Source organism: Propithecus coquereli, unplaced genomic scaffold, assembly GCF_000956105.1.
Source record: "Propithecus coquereli isolate 6110/MARCELLA unplaced genomic scaffold, Pcoq_1.0 Scaffold349, whole genome shotgun sequence".
NCBI classification, from domain to species: domain Eukaryota; kingdom Metazoa; phylum Chordata; class Mammalia; order Primates; family Indriidae; genus Propithecus; species Propithecus coquereli.
In genome coordinates, this window is record NW_012149163.1 from 552,653 (window position 1) to 565,351 (window position 12,699).

A 12,699-nucleotide genomic window follows, 5' to 3' on the forward strand; every position below is an offset into this window, starting at 1 on the left:
GCCTCGGCCTCCCAGAGTGCTAGGATTACAGGCGTGAGCCACCGCGCCCGGCCCTTCCTTCCAATTTTTGGAACCCACTTGGGATCATCAACTTATTTTGCCAAGTCAGGACATTTTTAATAAACTAACACTGCCTACAACCAGCACCATTTAATTTTTTTATTGTGAAATATACATAACACAAAATTTCCCATTTTAACCATTTTTATATTTTAATTTTTTTAAATTAATGTTTACATTTATAATTGACACACCCGAATACATATTTATGGGGCACGGTGTGATGTTTTAATGCATGCATACACTGTATTTAATATAATGATCAAATCAGGGTAATTATATCCATCACTTTAATCATTTATCATTTCTTTGTGGTGTATTTTAGCCATTTTAAAGTGTGCGGTTCTGTGGCCTTACGTTCACGCTGTCGTACAGCCATCACCACCGTCCACTTCCAGAACTGTTTCCTGTTTCTGCCTTCCTTGACTGACACTCTGGTCATTAAATGCGAGCTCCTGGTTGGTTCTCTCCTCCCCCAGCACCTTGGCAACCACCATTCTACACCATTTCATTTTAAAAGGATGTTTTATTGTCTTTGTTCTCATAACGTGACACTATAAGGACATTTCTTTATGTTGGAAAAAAGGTAACTTTAAGAAGAGCCCATTCCTTTCTCCACTCCGGAATGGGTGGCGACCCAGCCCCACCGTTGCAGCAGAGCCGGACAGAGAGGGAGGGTGGCAGGCATTTGGGGTGCCAAGAGCCCTGGAGAACTGTGCTCTCAAACACCCATTGTGGTTCTGGGGGGGACAGAAGGCACATTCTGAAACAGCTGAGGCCTCTGCTGATACATCAGCAGGTTTAAGGAGCGGCAACTTTTTCCTGCCCAGCTGCTGGAGTTTCCTTCCCCAAACAATTTCTGCTGAGCCTGGGGGAGGGGAGGCTCTCCGAGAGGCCCAGGCTGGGAGGGGTGGGGGAGGGCGGAACATTCTTTCCTTTAAGGAACCTGACCGGACTTTAAGGTCAGAGCACTGTGGAGAGTGGGAGCCCCAGAGTTACCTCTTTGCCATCGATTCATTCATCTCGCTTGCCACCCTCCCCCACTCTTAATGATCTTTCCATTACAGAACCCAGACCAGGAAGTGCATGACAGGTCGCAGCTGCAGACACATGGCTGGGAGGCCTGGGCTCCGGGCCAGTGGTGGGAGGGCCTGAGCTCCCCTGCGGCAGCGGGACCCCTGCACGCACGCACATGCGCGCGTGCACACACCACCTTAGCTAACGATTTAGCGGAAGATGTTCTTACTTGTGCACTGTAATGGTTGGTGACCAGTTGTACTTTCGAATTTAGGATAGCGGTTTTAATAAAAACAGGAAAACCCTCCACCTAACTGTCTAGATCCCCGCAACTTACCGTCTACCTAAATGGTCCTTACCAGATGTTGGGTTCCTTTTGGGAACTTTCTGTCATTATACAGAGGCTCCAGCTCCTTTTCCCCAAATAGGACCCACCTAATACGGCTTTAGAAGCTTCCCAGGGTGTCTGGGGGGAGTTGCTGGACACTGTCTTAATGCCTCCAAAATAGTGCATTTTCCTCTCTATGATTCTATCAAACTGCCAGATTCAAAATGTGTTTTGGGGGAAGTTCAGATGCAGCCACATGGGCTTTGCAAACTCACGGACAGACCTGGGTTCAAATCGTTATGGATGAGTCGAGCCTCCTTCCTTTTTTCAGTCTTCACTGGGGATGGCTTGTTCCCCGTATTGTTCAGGAAATGTTAATTTACCCTAAACTGTGTCCTAGGGGGCAGTTGTCACACAGGAGTTTCTGTCTCCACCGCCAGCTGTGTTGTTGGCTCTGTTCCCTGAATCTGCCAAGGCTGGATTCTTCTGGTGCCAAATGCGAACCGGTGACACAAATTTCTAGGAACTGTGAGCTTAGAGCGCCCTTCCCCGTAGCTGCAGGGCATCCACCTTTGCTCTCCTTGGGTAAGGGCGCGAACTTCCCTCTTCCCAGAGCAATTCTCTCTTCCTTGTAAGATAGGAGGGAGAGAAGCACTGTGTACCCGGAATCTAAGGGTCTTATCTTCAGCTGTCTCCATAGTGTATCAGTAAACAGTTGTAGTGAGAACTTTTGCTGGAGAGAGAGGAAGGAGGGAAGTTCTTTTAAAACAACTGTTGGGCACATTCCTTTGTTAATCACTTAATTACAGCCCCTCTCCTTTGCGAGAGGTGGGGGGCGCTGGTGCCCATTGGGGGAAGGTAGAAAATCCCTAGGGGGGAGGCTGGGCACGGTGGCTCACGTCTGTAATCCTAGCAGTCTGGGAGGCTGAGGTGGGCAGATCGCTTGAGCTCTCGAGTTCGAGACCCCCCCATCTCTGCTAAAAAAATATAAAGAAATTAGCCAAACAACTAAAAATAGAAAAAATTAGCTGGGCACGGTGGCGAGTGCCTGTAGTCCCAGTTACCCGGGAGGCTGAGGCAGGAGGATCGCTTGAGCCCAGGAGTTTGAGGTTGCTGTGAGCTAGGCTGACGGCACGGCATTCTAGCCCGGGCAACAGAGTGAGACTCTGTCTCAAAGAAAAAAAGAAAATCCCTAGGGGAAAACAGTACAGGTTCGAGGGGGCATCAGATAAACCCAGGCACCAAAGTTTGAACCCCAAACTCGATTCTGACGCTGCATTACCCCTTACGACGCTCAGGCTCCCTCTGCTGTAAGAGGGACACAGCTCGGCCAGGGCCGCCCGGCGGTTCTGCCCGCCTCCCTCTGCTCGGAAGGAAGGGAGCTGCTTTTGGGGGGTCGTGGGCTGGGCGCGGGGCCCCGGGTGCGGCTTTGGCCAGCGCAGGCGGCTCTGCGCTAAATTACAGTGACGAGGTGGGACACACAAAAGAGCGAAATCTTTTTTTAATAAAAACAAAACAAAACTCAGGCCCCGAGCCCCTGGGCTGCTGAATGGCTACGGCTTCCTGTCAGGATTAGCCGGGCTGCCTGGGCATGTGGGCTCTGCCTTTCTCCTCAGGAAATACCTTTAGTAAGCCCCGGCGCGGTCCCCATGGCAACGCGCGAGGGGACCTGCTGACTGCGGCCTTTCAGCCGCCATTGTTCCTCGGCCCCTTTGTTGTGAGCTTTATTGCTGCCCCTCTGGCAAACACAGCAGTTTGCACCGTTTTGTCAGGCTGAATGTGGAGTTTTTACATTTTAATGGGCTCTTCTGGCAGTGGTCCATTTGCATGCAAAATGTTCCTTCTTGCTCCTTTCTCTTTTTCTATTAAAAAAAAAAAAAAGCCCTCCTCCAAATCCCGCGGGCCGGGGCTGGTGCGCGGGGCGGGGTCTGGGTGTCGGGCCCTGCTAATTGATCCGGAGCTCCTGGCTCTCCCTGCACGCGGACCTGTGCCCCGCGTCTCTGCCGCTCTCCTAGCGTGGGGACGCCGTGAGCTCTCGCGTGCGGGGCTCCCTCTCTCCGCCCGAGCCCTCGGCAGGATGGTAGCTGCTGCCCGGGATTTCGGTGAGATTCTCCGCTCTGGCCTGGTCTTGCCCGACGAAAGTAAGTTTTCAGTTCCATTTCAAAGCCAAAATAACGTAATAAAACCCTCCGCAGAGGCCCCCGAGCCCCGCTGCGCTGCTCTGTGTTCCTTTTAAGTTGCTTTGAAAGCCACCCTGAGTTCCTTCCCCACCCACAGTTGCCCCCTCCTTTATCTCTGGGGGGTTTGTGCCAAGACTGTAAACATTCCTAGACCACCACTCCCCCGTGTTGCTGAAGAGGACGGCCTTTCTCCCCTATTTTTCTTATCTCAAAAACCCAAAGGTGCAATAGGGGTGACCCAGAAACATTATGCTAATGAATGATGCCTGGACTATGTTGGGGCTGGTTCCTTACACCCTGAGTCTTGGACACGTAGAATTCAGGCTGGGTACGACATGTACTCACGGACCAGCCGAAACAGCCAAGCACCATTAGTGAGTGCGAGGTAAAGCCATGAGGATCTTCAAGTCTAGGGGAAGGCACATTTAGAATGAGGGAAGGATGTAGTTGGGCGAGTCTCAGAAGAGTGAGTTTCAAGGTCTAAAGAAGGGATGGAGAGAGATGATCAGCTGCTGGAGAAGGGAGGAGAACGGCATTTTGGGAGAAGCAGCAGCATCTTGGGTGAGGAAGGCAAAGTCCGAGGGGCAGCGAGGATACCGGCTTGGCTGGAGAGGCAGAACCCGGGGACGGGCAGACAAGGCGGCTCCAGATTCCAGAGGAGGAGGACGAATGGGCTCTCAGGGAGTGGGGACAGGAGGGAGCAGGAGGAGGACGAATGGGCTCTCAGGGAGTGGGGACAGGAGGGAGCGTGTAGATTTGGAGCAGTGGGACCTTGAGAGCTGAGCCCCTCTGAGGAAGTGCGATCAGAGGGGAGGGTCGAACCAGCCCCTTGGCCTAAATTAGTTCTTAATCTTCTCCCTGGGTCATCAGAGGTCATCAGCTGTACTGTGATCGAGGGTGAGGGGCTTGAGAAGAGAGAAGGGATTGAGGCACGGACAGTGGGAAGCAGGGCATGGTCTCGGCACCTGCAGCCCAGGTGCAAGCTGTGACAGCGCCTGCCTGAACCGAGCGCTGGGAGAGAAGCCAGATACCGTGGAGGGGCCCAGGACCTGGCAGACAAGCCAGGCTGTACAGACGATACTCTACTCCGTCTTGTGATTTTGGGAAAAATCTCTCAAGCTCCATGTTCTCATGTTTAACGAGAATGAACACGAGTGTGAACACGAGCAAACACGCCTTGCGAAGTATGGAGCGCAGTGCCCAGATGGGACATTATTATTAGTCCTGAGTCTGCCAGGATCACAGTGTAGCACACGCATCCCCATCTTCCCAGCCGCCAAAGGTGGACGGCCGTACGTGCTGGTCTTCAAGCACAGGCGAGCTGGGGCAGGAAAGTGCATTTTCTGAGTTCAAAACACTCAGCTATCGGATGGTGGTTGTGATATGAGCTATGGCATTGAGGAAGTGAGGGAGGAAGGAAGGGAGGAAGATAAGGCCAAACCAGCCAACTTCAGAATCCCAGGCGAGGAGGAAGGAGACCTGGGGGTGTGGTCAGACACGAACCGAGGCGCAGGGGCTTCCTCGCTCTTGGGAGGTGGAGGTCTGTGCAGACCCAGACGTAGACACTGCCTTGCAAAGAGGGAGAGTTGGGTTGTGGTGTGTGTGGATTGTGGAGAACCAGGCTACCCGGGTGGGGTTGAATCCCAGCTCTGCCACTTAACTGCTCCGTAGGTGGCCGTGTCGGACAAATCCGGAACCTCTCTGCACCTCCGTTTCCCCCTTGTGAAATGAGGGTATTGACAATACCTACCTCGCAGGGTCGTTGCGGGGATTCAGTGAGTTAACACATGCGGAGAACTGCATTTAGCATGTCCGAAGCTTCCACATCCATCAGATAGAGAGAGTAATAGTTTCAAATGTGTCGGTCTGTGCCCAAAGCTTTGCACAGTACATGGTACACGGTAAACACGCTGTAACTATCGGCCGGTAGCAGTACTGCTGTTAACACAGTGGTTTCAGGATCTGCAGATAATACCCGGGAAGGCACCTGGTAAATTGCAGAGTGCTATGCAAATAGGTCGTTATTCTTCCTTGGGTTCATGTTCAGTTGTGAGGTTTGGGGTTGGAAAACTTCCAGACCAAGTTGGCTGTGGTGGGCCCAGGGCTGGTGAAGTGGTGTTTCGAAATCCATTTTCAGGTGTATTTGTCCGGGGGGCATGAATGGCCTGCATTCATAGTCACTGCAGAGAGATGTGTTCCCTGCGCCTGCTTTAGTGGCCCTGTTCTATCCCCCACCTTACAAGCCGAAGTCATTATCTTTGACTATTTTCTATGTGAACCTCTGTTCCCAGCAGGCCACACAGTCCGACCTCATCTCCCGCTGCCGCTAGGACCAAGGCACAGCCCTGCTCATGACCACCTCATTCCCTTTTGCTACCCTCCCCCTTCTCTATCATTTTGTTCACCTTCTACTCCAACCCCTGGTACTTTACGTTGGATGACGTAGGAGCCCGTGCTGGACCGCCTGCACTTGGTCCTGACGGTCTCTGGTCGTCCCACAGCACAGCGTAAAGTGCTACGTGCAAAGCAAGGTGCTGTGTGACTCTTATCCCCCCGCTAGGGCAAGGCTGCGTCTTCTGTGCTTTTGTTTAATCCTTGCAAGATGACAAGAGCTCACAGAGTCACCTAATGATAGCTATTTTGAAGAAAGTTCCTTGTTTTCTTGGATTTTTGGGAACTGAGGTCTCATCTTCTCATAAGAATGAGAAGGTTTGTACGGGTTTGGGGCCTCCTCATGGTTTCACGCCCCCTTCTTTGTGGTGCCCACGGCTGGCAGAAGACAGATTCAGAATAAAGAATGTGGATCTGATCTGATGTACCCGGGCGGCACTGCCCGCTAAAATAACCGGGAGATTTCTGGCTGGTCCTGCTGTAAGCGAAATGCTGCACCTGTTGGCATGCTGGGGGTCACAAACCTGCAGTATTTGGGGGGAGGTAGGAAGGGAGAGGGTCTCCGTAGGGTTTCATTGGCATTAATCGTGTTCCTGAACTTCAAAGGGACCCGGGGAAGTCCCCTCCCCTCCCCTCGTGCCTCTGCCCTTTGGAGCTACTTCCTTGAGGGTGACAGAAAAGCATGGCCCCCAGTCAGCCCCTGGTTCCCCTGAAGGGAGAGTCTCCTGGAGGAGCAGGGTGGGAGCACTGGACCCAGAGTCCCTCAGTGCTCCGGCCACCTGCCCCGTCCCAGGGCCCTGCCTCAGGACTAGAGGCCTCCCTGGTTCTCCTGGAGGAGCAGGGTGGGAGCACGGGACCCAGAGTCCCTCAGTGCTCCGGCCACCTGCCCCGTCCCAGGGCCCCGCCTCAGGACTGGAGGCCTCCCTGGTCTCAGAGTCAGCGGCTGAGCAGGGGCCTCTGTTCTCGCCTGTTTTCTGGAGAGTTGCCCAGGGCTTTGGAAACGAGGTGGGCGCCTGAGTCCTCTAAGGACGTTCGAGTCAGGCCCTAACTAACCCTAACCTTCCCCTCCCGGTGAGGCGACAGGACTCTGTCCTGTTGGCGTGGAAGCACAGCGCCTGTTTTCCACAACGCACCATTGTTAGCACATAGCACCTAGAGCCTGCAGTGGTGAACAGCCAGACGTTTTCGGCCTCGGGCTAGGTCACCATGGAATCCAGATACCAGCTGTCCTCGGCCTCCATCTCTCGGGAAACAAGACGTGCAGAGCAAGCGCGTTGGTCTGTCGCCCCCCTCACAGCATCCCCACTGTACGTTCTGAGGGCCACCTTCGTATCTGATTCCAATTAATCGGGCTCTCCAAGAGTTGCAATGCTGGTTTCAAGTGGCTAAGCCATAAAGTGGCTTTCTTTTTTTCATCTTCATGGCCAGCCCGATGCAAGTGTCAGTCAGCTCTTTGCTGGCTAACTGACACCTAAGGACCAGTGTCGATAACCCCTGGTCCGTTGGTCTTGACCAGAGAAAGGTCAGCCCAGGGGAGCCAGAGGTGAAGATGCACGGACCTTCCTAATGAGGACGTACGTGAGGATCGCCGGAAAGACCAAAAGGGAATGGGACGTAGTGACTCGATTGTTGTGGGCAGGGACACCCTGGAATCCGCACCCCACAGAGGCCTCCGCAAGATCAGGGCCACTCAACGGGGCCGTGATGTGGGCAGGCAGGGACTAATGAACACACAAGCAGTTGGCTCCATCATCTCTTAGAAGAAAGCAGCATTATCCCTGCTTCATACATGGAGAATCTGACATGCATCCGAGGACTCCCTGGCAATGAAAAAAGCCGCCATAACTCAAGGGCCCTAGGCTGATTTTTGGTTCCTCTAAAAACAAGCTTTTGCCAGATGCTAAATTCAGTTCAAGACCTATCGAGTACTTTCTATGTGTCTGACGTTGTTGGGCACTGTGGGAAAATTGCAGCAGCCAGTTCTGCTCTGAGTTGCTTGCGAACTCTCAGGAGAGGCAAGACGCGGACGCTTCTGACTGTTAAAAAAAACGGTGTACCCGGCAGTTCACTTCTCCGTCAGCCAGGAAGGGCGTGTTGAGGTCGGCATGCCCATCAAGGACAGTAACGACCATGGACCGTGGCTTCCAGCGCTTTGACGAAACCTCAGGCGTCTCCTGGCCAGGCGTCTGCAGTTTCCTATTGTCGGAGCATTCATTGTATCCCTGGGGGCTGCAGCTTTGAACAAGTTTGGTGTGGCTGAACCAAGAAAGAAGGCATATGCAGATTTCTTCTGAAAGTATCATTCTAGAAAAGATTTTGAGGAGATAAGGAGGGCTGGCATCCTTCAGAGTGCGAAGTGATTTTGGAATATCAAAGAATTTCTTGGGGTTGATTTATATAGAAGTTTGTCATTGACCTGTGTTCCTGAGCGATGACTATGTGGGCTTAACTATGTTTCTCTTGATAAGTAAACAATTAACAAATACTGAAGAAAAAAAGAAAAGAAATGGTATAGCCAAATATGCATCAACTGGTGCCCGGAATGTGGGCTGTCCACACGATGGAGTATTACCAGGCCATTAAAAGGAGTGACGTGCTATTACATGCTACAGCATGGCAGAACCTTGAACCATACTATGCTCAGTGACGGAAGCCAGTCACAGAAGACCACATGTTGCATGATTTCCATTGATAGGAAATGCCCGGCGTAGGCAAATCCACAAACAGAAAGCAGATCCGTGGTTGCCTGGCCTGGGGCTGGGTGGGGGGTGGCGAGTGACCGCTGTGGGTGTGGGTGTCTTTATGGGACGGTAAAAATGTTCTGAAGTTACGTCGTGGTGACAGTTGCACAACTCTGAATGTACTAAAAACCATGGAATGGTTTACTTTAAATAGATGAACTGTACAGTATGTGAATTATCTCTCTGATGTTTCAAAAAATACAAGGCAGTACATAATCGAGTGCAAATTGGTGTGGTTCAGACAATAACTATTTTACAGAAAATTAGAGCAGAGACACAGGGCTTGTTGGCCGTTTTGGATGGTGGACTTTGGTCTCGGGTGGGAGGACTCTGGAGAGATGTGGACGGTCCGCAGCAGAAGCAAGCTTTGTTGAGTTGGGGGATGCGGCCCGCCTGGGAGTGGAAGGCCCCGAGAGGCAGAGTAAGGTGGGACGCAGAGACGGGTGGAAGCAGATTGTGGGAGCCTTGAGGGCTAAGCAGGGATGTGGATTTCATCCTGTGCACAGCGTGGGATCCAGAATAACGTGCCGGTGCAGCAGGGCTTGGGAGCAGCAGAGGGGTCTGAGCTCCAGCCATGGGGAGGCCGTTCAGGAAGTTATCCCTCGATGGTCCCAAGAAGGGAGAGGATGAAGCCACCTGAGCCACATTTGCAAGGGAACCAAGGTCTAAGTTTACATCGAGAGAAAAGAAAGCTGGTTCTTAGAGGCTTTTTATAGATCACGTACAAGCGTTTTGTTTGCACGTTCTGGTTGGGACGTGCGGGAGGTTGTGGACCCAAGCTGGAATCAGCCAGGAGCGGGTCTCAGGGTTCCTTTGCTTTCTCTGGGGCGGGGAATGCCTAGGGGGGTTCTTGCTATGTTTTTGTCTTTGAGAGCTACTTTTTGCCTCTGGGACCCATGGAAATAAGCTTTGCGATGCCAGAGGCTGAGAATTTGAGTGTCCTGTTGACCAGGCCTCCGCTCCTACAGATCACAAGCTGCAAAATATTTAATCAGTGAGGTCATTTGGGGGAAACGAGATTTGATCAATAGGAGTGTCTGCTGTTTCCCTTAGGGTCGAGTCTAAAATGTTTTTCTTCTCCCTTCGCTTGGCAAAACCACAAGCCATTGGAAATGGAAAGAATCACTTTTTCTAAGACCCACGAAAGCTTATTTTTAATCAGTCATGTGGTCTGCTCACCTTTGTGGTGTCCCTCCTGAGTGGATTCACAAAAATAAACTGGCCTAGTGGTTTCTGAATCCTTTAGAGATACCCTGCTTTCTGACGTCCCAGCGTTTCAGACAGAGCCCTCGGGTTGACACGGGCCTGGGCCTGCAGCCTCAGCCCCCAGTCCCCGGCGCTCGGGACGCCTGTCCTCATTTGTAAGGTTTCTAGGGGAACCCGTTGTGCAGTTCAGAAAGATGCTCATTAAAATGGGTGGGGTGAGGAGAAAGGAGAGTTTAGAAAGGCAGGCAAGGAAAAGACGGCGTGGCGGTACCTGTGCTGTTTATGCAGCAAGCATGAATGCAGCAACTCTCGGGTGCTGTGGATTTGAAGGTACCTGTGACGCATCCCCATGCCCAGGGCTCGGTTGAGAAAGGGGCCTGTCCTTCAGTGCGACAAGTGCACAGGGAGGCCACCTATCCCAGGCTGGTCCAGGAGGAGCTGCCAGCTAGGCTGAGATGACAATGAATGGTGAGAGCCAGGGCCACCGTGAGCCACAGCAGAGGCTGTGGGGAGCGTCTGTGTTTCAGAGCCGGGTGTTGGGGAGCTGCGTAGGGTAAGAAAGGAGGCCTCTCCGAGGCAAGGGACGGAGGTCGGGTGGGAGGCTCGAGAGGCACCAAGTGCATTCTGCTGGTGGAGGAAGGTGCCAGGAGGGTGTTCGAACATCCTAAAAGGAGATGGAGGCCTCATTTTCCCCTCAAGAGTAAAGGGGGGTGGTGTTCGGGAGACGGGTTACAGCCCAGGATGGTGGGCTCAGGGGCGTCAGGGTCCAGGCCTGGGACGCGTGCACGAGGTCACGGTTAGGACAGGAATGAGCGCTCTTGACGGCGTTGGATCCTGCGCACTGTGGACGCCCCGGGCAGGTCCAGCCCTGCCACCCGGGGGCAAGGGAGTGACGGGTGGGGGCGTGAGGGGTGCGCCTGGGCAGAGGGGTGAGGAGAAAGGAGCTTTGTGTGCATCTGCTGCTGCTGCCAGAGCAAGTGTGGGCTCCGTGGCAGCTGCGGGCCTCTGGTCCCAATATAGTCAACAGCTCCAAATCCTCCGGCCTGACACCTGTTAGCGAGAGGTTCCCCCGAGCTGACCTCGCCTTGGGCTGTCCCCCCAACACGTGCATCTGACTCGCAGCGGGGCCAGGCCCCCACACTCGCCGAATCACGTGAAACCCCCACCATCCCTTGGTTGGCAAAGCGCCCTCTCTGAACTTCGGCGGGGGCTGCTGGGCTTTCGAGGGGTGAGGTTTGTTCAGCTGTTCTAGGGAGCAGGGTGAGGCCGAGCTAGCCAGAGGGAACTGGGGTGTCCCTCTGGGAAGTGGCTGTTCTTGGCAAAGAACCTAATGTGGGGAGGGGACGCTCCGGACACAAAGAAGCCCTGGGCAGGGCCGACCTTTCCCCCAGGATGGAGGGAAACGAAATGTGATCTGCTTAATGCTGCTGCAGCTGCTTCCTAACTTTGCCTCTTTCTTCCTTTGACTTTTGGAGGAGTGGGGCGGAAAAGAGATGGGGCTTCCCAGGTAGCCAGCCATTCCGACTGACCCATATTCCCACTCCCACCTGCCCAGCTCTTAGCCTCAACTAAGCGACGCCCGGACCGTGCGGCTCAGTGTGGCTGGCGTAACTCCCTTTCTCTCTCCCCTCCTTCCCTCTCCCTTTCTTCCTCTCCGGTCCCTCGGTTCCCCTTCCCGCCCCCCTGGGTGGCTGCAGCCAAGCCCTGGGGCGCCCCTGTGGAAGTGGAGTCCTTCCTGGTCCACCCTGGTGACCTGCTGCAGCTCCGCTGCCGGCTGCGGGACGATGTGCAGAGCATCAACTGGCTGCGGGACGGGGTGCAGCTGGTGGAAAGCAACCGCACCCGCATCACGGGGGAGGAGGTGGAGGTGCGGGACTCCGTGCCCGCGGACTCCGGCCTCTACGCCTGTGTGACCAGCAGCCCCTCGGGCAGTGACACCACCTACTTCTCCGTCAATGTTTCAGGTTGGTAGCCAAGCCCTGCCCTGGCCCTCTCCCTGGCCCTACCCCTCCAGCCCTCTCTGCCAGTTTCAGGGGAGGCGAACCTCCTCCCCTTCCACCATCTGCCCCCACTCTGCTTCGGAAACTGCTGCCCACTAACATCGCGCCCTGCCCGCCGCGTGGCTTAGCTCTCAGAGGGACCAGCTGGGGCCGGCCCAGGCCAGAAATCTGGGGCTTCTAAGATCCACCTTGGAGGTGATCACTGATGTTCTTGGGGGCTTGAGACCCTGTCCTTTCTGCACCACAGCTTGCCAAGATCTCCAGGATGCTAAGTGGGGCTCACCCAGCTCCCATCCCGTCACTCCCGTGCTCAGAGCCCCAGAATGTGTGGTGAGGTCCCTGCCGCGCTGGGGCAGGCCCCGGGGGCACTGCCATGTCCATGGGCTTTACGGAAAATCCTCTAGCTTCCGTGTTAGGGCAGCCAGTGAACCCTAGAGCTCTGTGACTTGGAGAATCTGCGGCTTTAGAGAATGTGACTTTCACAAAAGTAGGATTCAGGGAAGTGGAGCTGAAATTTTCTTTGTGCCATTTGTGCACCTCAGGGTGTGGGCTTGGCACCAGCTCCCCAGAATTGCTAGGAAGGAGTGGAGAGGGATGTGGCCTGAGCCCTGATTGGTGACCACACGTGTGTCCAGCCTGTTCTTGCCAGGGGTAGATGCTTGGGGGAGCGGCGCCGGCAGCTGCAGGCTGTGTGGTGGGCTCCCTGTGTGCTCTGGTCAAGGAGGGAGGCCCCCAACCCGTACGTGCCAGGAAAGTTCTGGCTGTAGGCTGTTCAG

General features: G+C 54.1%; 1 protein-coding gene across 3 annotated transcripts in view; it reads left to right on the forward strand.

Moving 5' to 3' along the window:
• Positions 1-12,699, forward strand: part of FGFR1 (fibroblast growth factor receptor 1) — a 48,735-nt gene that overhangs the window by 21,650 nt on the left and 14,386 nt on the right. For 2 of the 3 annotated variants that reach the window (XM_012651109.1, XM_012651110.1), the window contains exon 3: positions 11,621-11,887. The exons of the other annotated variant lie outside the window; for it this stretch is intronic. In XM_012651109.1, the coding sequence (XP_012506563.1) occupies positions 11,621-11,887 (267 nt within the window). The remainder of the gene's footprint in view (positions 1-11,620; positions 11,888-12,699) is intronic. 3 annotated transcript variants of the gene reach the window in all.